This window comes from Otolemur garnettii, unplaced genomic scaffold (assembly GCF_000181295.1).
Source record: "Otolemur garnettii isolate 467f Iridium unplaced genomic scaffold, OtoGar3 scaffold00250, whole genome shotgun sequence".
NCBI classification, from domain to species: domain Eukaryota; kingdom Metazoa; phylum Chordata; class Mammalia; order Primates; family Galagidae; genus Otolemur; species Otolemur garnettii.
In genome coordinates, this window is record NW_003852645.1 from 383,638 (window position 1) to 391,338 (window position 7,701).

Sequence of the window (7,701 nt, forward strand, 5' to 3'; positions counted from 1 at the left end):
CTTTACACTGAACATCTAACATTAAAAACAAGAGTTCAAAACTTACACTCATTTTTAACAGTCAAGAATTCCCTAAAGCTCCAGCCATCAACTGCTATGCCATCCATTATTTGAAGTTCTACATTAACATGGTTACCTTTGCCATAAAATAAAGCATAACCCTTAAAGTATCTATTTGATATGTACAAACTACATATTCTTAATGACAGGTCACAAAATTTAAGCAAGTTCTTCCTTAGGTGACCCTAGCCAAAATTAAAGTGGGGCAGACATTATCTTAGCTTGATAGCACTAACAATATTTACACCACTTAACTCCTAACCAAATAGGATACCCTGTTGACCTGTCATATCCAGTTTGTGACATGATTCAAATGTACAAAAAAACCCCAAATAGACCTAGGCGGAAATTAATCTGGTAAGATTTCAAATTATGAGAAATCAACAAGGCGATTCTAATGTTAAGATGGCATAAACTTCCCTATTTTAGTGGTTTTAGAATGCTTACAAACAAGGGATGAGCTCAACTTGCTTAGATATTTGAAATACAACTTTATTCTGATTCTAAACGAAAAGGAATGGGAATGACAATGACAAACAAGATTTCACCACTGGATATTGTGATGTGACTGTAGCAGTCTTAGTTATATTTGAAACTCAAGAAAGAATCGACTGCGTTCCAAACAGCTAAATATGCAGGTCCAAACAATGAAGGTATTTTTTTTAAACTGCCACATTCACTCCGAAGCCCATTCATCTCCTTCAGCATCCCAGATGAAGCACATGTTCCGCTTAGCTAGATAATAAAGTGGCACACACGCTGCACCGCTGACATCACAGGACAGCCTATAAAACTAGACTTTTGACGCTGGGCTCCAGCTTCATTCTCACAGGTCATCATCCTCATCCGGGAGAGCAGTTGTCTGAGCAACCTGAAGAGGAAACATGGTAATATCTCAGATTAAAACTATCAGAAATGGAACAAACCAAATCTAACAGCCTTAAGGTAGATATGATACCTCTAAGTCATGTTCATATTGTGCTGCCAAAGCTGGGTCCATGACCACCTCTGGAGGGGCAAGAGCAGGCATGGCAACAAACTCCAAGTTAGGGTCTCCAATGAGCTTTCTGGCAAGCCAGAGGAAAGGCTTTTCAAAGTTGTAGTTACTTTTGGCAGAAATGTCGTAGTACTGTTTAAAAAGAAAAGTACAATCAACCCATTACTAAAGTAATGATTCTTCTAAGGACACCACAACCTAAAAGATAAAATTCTTCAATCCATACATATAAAAGGATCAATAAATTTCATGAAGGTCCTATATATAACCTTCTCACAGAACCATAAGTAAACAAGCAGCTTTAAATGTTAACACACCTGAAGATTCTTCTTTCGGTGAAAGACAATAGATTTTGCCTTCACTTTCCTGTCCTTAATATCCACTTTGTTTCCACACAACACAATAGGGATGTTTTCACATACTCGTACCAGATCTCTATGCCAATTAGGCACGTTCTTGTAAGTAACTCTTGATGTTACATCAAACATTATAATCGCACACTGGGCTAAAAAGAAAAATTTATGGTAATTAGGACAAACCTAAGAGATTACAACATGGATGAACAAAGCTAAGTAAGAACCATAGACGACAATTTAGTTACAGTCTTAAACCTCACTCTGGGTCATCTAGATCTTCCACGCACTCCCCCACACAATCTCAAGGCCTATTCCTACTCTAAAAATGTTAAATTATTGCACATACAACATTGCTTACAATTTCTTTTTAAAAGAGACATTGAAAATCCACCTTATCCCATTAAACTTTCCCCCGAAATACTTCGTCAAACTCCCTCATTCCCCCAAAGTATCTGAAGTATATTAATGGCAAATCATTATCATTCCAGAGAACTCACTTCTCATTCTGAGGGTGAAGCCTGGAAATACACTCCTTAATATAGTAGAAATTATAACTGTTTTAAAAAACCCATGTCAAGACTACATTGACCTGTAGGAACAGTACATTACTGTAATAAAAGCAACTAACCACCAACACAGCCTTCTAACTACAAAGAATTTTTAGAGGTTAAAAATCCCTTTGTGTATGTTCAAGGAATGCATAAGACATCGTAGGATTTTCAAAAATTTTCATCAAGAGAGATTCCAGATGACTTTATTCACCTGTTTGATGTAATGAACATTTACTTCCTTAAAAGTTTTTTAATCAAGCCTTTTGAAAAAAGTTTTTTAAAGCCATATAATGTTTCCAAAAGCTGGCCCAGCATACAAACAAATTACACAAGACAACTTTCATAAATTTTCTCCTCCACCCAAATGGTGGGCAAGCGCCTGAATACAGCAAGTCTTTAACTTGAAAACTACACTACTTCTACCATAGTATTAACTACGTCTACTAGAATAGATCTCACTATGTTTAAACTATTTCTGAGACTGTAGTACCCACATCCACTCAAATACTGTTCAAGTAACAAATGAGATACCCACCTTGGATATAATAGCCATCTCTCAGTCCACCAAATTTCTCCTGGCCAGCTGTATCCCATACGTTGAACTTGATGGGTCCTCTGTTGGTGTGGAACACAAGGGGATGGACCTCAACGCCTAAGGTGGCTGAAACGGAAACATTTCACATCAGCAGCTGAATTTATCATTTTACTCAAATTTCCAAACACAGTTTTTCCCCACGTACCTACATACTTCTTCTCAAATTCACCGGTCAAGTGGCGTTTCACAAACGTAGTTTTCCCAGTCCCACCGTCACCAACCAATACGAGCTGTCGGAGAGCATATTATGGAAATAAACCCTAAACACTTGCACGGCTCGGGGCCCCACGATCACGGCTCTGGGAAAGCGCTCTGGACAGCCATCTGCCCGCGCTGCGGAGCCGTACACGCCCAGTGGGTCCCACAGACACACAGAGCGAGAGAGGAGGGCCCGGCTGTGCCCCGTCGGCGACTCGGGCCGGGGTACTTCCAGCGTCCCCGTCCCCACCCCGCCCCCACCCCGCCACCTCCCCGAGCCTTGCGCGCCAGGCCATCCCGAGGCCGCCGCCCGCGCGGTCGCACACCTTGAACTGGACTTGGGGCTCTCCCTGGGCGGCCATCGCGGTGTCCTGCGGAAAAAGAGCGCGCTGTACGCCGGCCGAGCAGGCCGCGGGCACATGGCGGCACGGAGCCCGCGCCCCCCGCCGCCGCCCCACGTGCCGCCCACAAAGGCCTCCCGCCCGCGGCGGCGCCATGGCGGCGGGCCTGGGCCGCGGACGGCGGGCTAGGCATCCCGGGCGCTGGGGGCACGGGCGGCTGGGCCCGGAGGGCCGAGGGCCGGGAGCCGGACCCAGCGGGCAGGGAGAGCGGCGAGGCGGGCACCCGACGCGGCCCGGCCCGGTCCCCAACCCGGCCCCGGCCCGCGCTCGCCACTGTCTCGCAGCCGCCCACCTTCCGGCTGCCCCGCCTGGACCCCGGTTGCCTTGGGTCCCCAGGCCCCGGCCCACCACCCCCGCAGGGCCAGAGTAGGCCTGCGGAACCCGCTACCTTCCAGAAGCGTCTCCGCGCCCGTCCGACTGAGGCTGGGAAGATGGCGGAAGCGCAATTCAAACGCCGGAGACGCAGCCGACGCCGGCGCGCGGGCAGGGCGGGGCCGGCACGGGGCGGGGATGGCACGGGGAGGGGCAACGGCGTGGTGCCCGCCCACGTGGCCCGCGCGCACGCGCACGCAAGCAGAGAGACTCAGGCGGTAGGTCTGGGCAGGCTGTGCGGCGGGGCCACGTGGGAGGCCCAGCAGGGCGCGCGCGCGCACGCCGGCCCGCGGAGCCACGTGCGCCGGCTCCAAGGGCGGGTTCCCGGGCGCGCATGCGCTGACGGAGAGGCGGGCGTCCGGCTCTCCGGCTCTCTTGGGCCGGAGCTGGCGGGAGATGTGAGGCGCGGCCAGCCGGCCTGATTTAGCTTCCTCTCGCGCCCTCCCCCAGTGGGACTCTGCGTGCCGGCTCCCTCGTGGGCTGCGGAGGCGGTGCATCTCAGGGAGGCGCTGGTGTGTGCGCAGCAAGAAGGAATGAATGAATGAATGAACAAATGAATGAGTCCAGAGCAGGGCCTTCCCGGTCCAGTCTGCGTCCTCGCGTCTCTACTGCTCAGTCCGCACTCCTTGGCCCTCACTCCTGGGACAGGGCCTCAAGGCTGGCCACGGCCTCCGCCTATGGGGGTCGACCGCCTGGGCGCGTCCTTAAGGCTGCGAGCGTGGGGGGTTGCCGACTGGGCAGCGGGCCTCGGAGGTCTTGGGGGGATGTCCGGCGGACGTGGACGGGGCGGCGGGCTTGTGCGGCTGTGCGCGGACGCGGTGTCAGGCGTCCAGGGGGTGTAGATTGTGGGGGCGGCTGTTCTCAGGCCGAGAGTGCAGACTCACGTCGCCGCACTTGGGTAAGGCCTTGCGGGAAAACCAAGATCAGAGTCCTCCCAATACTGAACCGAGCGCCCTAGGAGTGGCCGCGCTGTTCTGGGCACCTTACAGCGGGTCCGCGACACCGGTAGGAACCCTCAGCTGAGCCCACTCATGCTGCTGGCGGAAAAGCAGAAACATAGACTGGAATGTCTTGGCTGAAGAATAACCAAGTATGGGGGGATGTCCTGAAGTTAGTCTCACACCTAAGCAGGATGCTGAGTGCGGTACAGTGTTTGAAGAGTGAAGGTGGTTTGTTTCAGCGGGTTAGGGAGGTCTCAAAAGGATAATATTGAGAAGCAAGTTGGAGAAAGATGTAATGGTAACTTTATAAAAGCTAACGCTACGTGCTTTTACATAGAGGGGTTTTACATATTATAGTGTAATGCTGTGTATGTGAAAAAAATAATTTTTTTTTTTTTTTGTCGGGACAGAGTCTTAACCTGTGCTCCTGAGCAGAGTGCAGTGGCTTGGTAGCCCACTGCAACCTCAGACTCCTGGCTTATGGGCATCCCGCTGCCTCAGCCTCCGGAAGCTGCTGGGATTACAGGCGCTTGCCACGGCGCCCGGCTGGGTTTTTCCATTTTTCTTATGAGTCGGGGTCTCACTTTCGCTCAGGCGAATCTCGAACTCCTGAGTTCCAGCGATTCTCCCTCCTCAGCTTCCCACAGTATTGGGATTACAGGCGTGAGCCACCGTGCCTGGCGAAAAAAATAATTTTTAAAGACAGTCTCACTTTGTTGCCCTTGAAGTGCTGTTCTGTCATAGCTCACGACATCTTCAAACTTTTGGGCTCAAGCCATCCTCTTGCCTCGGCCTCTGGAATAGCTATAACTAGGGGTACCTGCTACAACACCTGGCTAGGTTTTAGAGACTGGGGTCTTGCTCCTCCTCAGGCTGGTCTCCAACTCCTGAGCTCAAGCAATCCACCCGCCTCAGGCCTAGAGTGCTGGGATAACAGGTGTGAGTTACCTGTTTAATGTGAATTTTTACAAATGCTTAAAACCATATTGGATATATGTAATTTTTTTTTCAAATTTACTTTACAGATCATATTCTGATGAGTATTGCTTCAGGAGAGGGTAGAAAGTGTGATAGAACTGGGAAGAGACATCAGAGAAGACTAATTTTACCAGCAGTGTCCTGTTTGTTTAAAAAGGTAGTTGAAAATTAGCTAGGCTTGGTGGTACATACCTGTAGTCGTAGCAACTCCAGAGGCTGAGGCAGGATGATCGTTTGAGGCTGCAGGGAGCTATGATAATACCACTGCACTCCATCCAGCCTGGGCCTGTCTCACGAACTAAAAAAAAAAAAGTAAGTGAAGCAAAGGTGACAACGTACTGTTGTATGATACTGGATAGTGGGTGTGTATACCTTTTGGCATTTTTCTCCCACAAAAATTTCAAGGGGAAATACAATATTAGTTTGAAGCACCTGGCCTTCTTTTTTTTTTTTTTTTTTTTTTGAGAAACAGAGTCTCACTTTATCGCCCTCAGTAGAGTGCCGTGGCGTGTCACACTGCTCACAGCAACCTCCAACTCCTGGGCTTAGGCTATTCTCTTGCCTCAGTCTCCCAAGTTGCTAGGACTACAGGCGCCAGCCACAGTACCCAGCTGTTTTTTTGTTGCCGTTTGTTCCGGGCCAGGTTTGAACCTGCTATCCTTGGTAGATGGGGCCGCCGCCCAAGCACCCATCCTTCTAAGTAGAGCTGGCTTGTTGGTTTGTTAGCTGTGAGTGTAGCAACACTCAGAAGTGCTGAAGATCATGTAAAGAAACACAGTGAAAAGAACAGGAAAATATACCCAAGATAGCCCAGATTATGTTTTCCCCACTGAAACTGTCTAAACTCGTGTCGTCAATGATTTTGCACTTTACAGAGATAACCCTCTCTCCGCCATCAAACATGGATTGCAAACCTGTGCTTAACTTGTAGTTCCAAAATTTGCAGCCAAGTACACAGAAATATGTTTAGACTTGCCAAAAAAGTTGCAAAAATAGTACAAGGAATTTCAACATACCTTTCTCTGATTTCCCCGTATGTTAACATTCTTGCTCTGTGTTTGTGTCCCTCTTTTCTTTCTCTGTCCACATGTGTGCATATACCAGCATATATAATATGTATAGTTTTTAAAAGTCATGATTAGGTGTGTCTGATTTTTTCCCTCTGAAATGTTTAAGAATAAGAAGCCACTCCATGTTATTTCTCAAAACCAAGGACATTCTGTTAAGTAACCATTCTATACTTAAAATCAGGAAATTGAGCTCAGCGCCTGTAGCACAGTGGTTACGGTCCGGCCACATACACTGAAGATGTCAGGTTCGAACCCTGCCCAGGCCAGCTAAACAACAATGACAACTGTTACAAAAAACAGCTGGGCATTGTGGCAGGCACCTACAGTCCCAGCTACATGGGAGGCTGAGGCAAGAGAATCGCTTAAGCTGAGGAGTTTGAGGTTGCTGTGAGCTATGATGCCACAGCACCCTACCCAGGGCAACACAGTGAGACTCCTGTCTCCAAAAAAAAAAAAAAAAAAAAATCAGGGAATTGACACAGTTCCAATCTCAGACCTTAATTGCCAGTCATCTCACTAATGTTATTTAGCCAGTCCAGGATTACATGTTGCCACAAGTGCTTGTTGAGTCTTTCTTTAAATTTGGAACAATCCATTCAGTTTGTCTTGGGGCCATGAGCTTGACACTTTTGCAGAATATTTTGTAGGCCAGAAGGTTCGTAGAATGTCCCTCTGTCTGGATCTGTCTGATTCTTCATGATTATGCGCAGTTTAGGTAGGAATAGGTCAAAAGTGATGTTCTGTCCTGGGTGCACCTTATCAGAAGATACAGAGCAATCATTTTGAGCCATGTGAGGCCTTCCTCCTCCCCTTCTAAAACCCTGTAGTAGTTTTCTGTCTCATTTAGATGCAATAAATCTGTGGTTGTGGAGGTCCATGGGATCTAGCTCATGCCTGCCTCCCCGATCGTCCAGCTGGCTCCACTTCCCAGTCTTTAACTCTAGTATAGCTACTCAAGCCTTTCAGAATCTTACCCTAGCCAAGTTCCTACCTCAAGGCCTTTGTGCTTACTGGTCCCATTGTTTAAAATGCTGTTCCCCACATCTTTGCCTGACTGGGTCCTCACCCTTCAGGCTGCAGCTCCTTGGGGAGGCCTACCTTGACCACGCTTTGCAAACCAATAAGTAAGCAATTTTTTTTTTCTCGGTAGAGTGCTGTGGCATCACAGCTCACAGCAACCTC

General features: G+C 48.4%; 1 protein-coding gene across 1 annotated transcript; it reads right to left on the reverse strand.

Annotated features, from left to right (window-relative positions):
* Positions 1 to 531: 531 nt before the first annotated feature.
* Positions 532 to 3,789, reverse strand: RAN (RAN, member RAS oncogene family). Its single transcript, XM_003802597.2, has 7 exons — positions 3,547 to 3,789; positions 3,084 to 3,128; positions 2,705 to 2,789; positions 2,500 to 2,625; positions 1,375 to 1,562; positions 1,019 to 1,189; positions 532 to 931 (listed from the first exon to the last, which is right to left on the reverse strand). Exons 2-7 carry the CDS (start codon positions 3,117 to 3,119, stop codon positions 887 to 889), a joined length of 651 nt encoding a protein of 216 aa, XP_003802645.1. The 5' UTR covers positions 3,120 to 3,128; positions 3,547 to 3,789; the 3' UTR covers positions 532 to 886.
* Between the last annotated feature and the right edge of the window lie 3,912 nt (positions 3,790 to 7,701).

Bases quoted from the DNA above. Each gene is read 5' to 3' on its own strand.
- RAN (XM_003802597.2), bottom strand. From the start codon at position 3,119: ATGGCCGCCCAGGGAGAGCCCCAAGTCCAGTTCAAG. The intron at 2,626-2,704 runs GTACGTGGGGAA...TTTCCGTTTCAG, and splicing joins ATTTGAGAAGAAGTATGTAG to CCACCTTAGGCGTTGAGGTC. The intron at 1,563-2,499 runs GTGGGTATCTCA...TTTTCTTTTTAG, and splicing joins AGATGGCTATTATATCCAAG to CCCAGTGTGCGATTATAATG.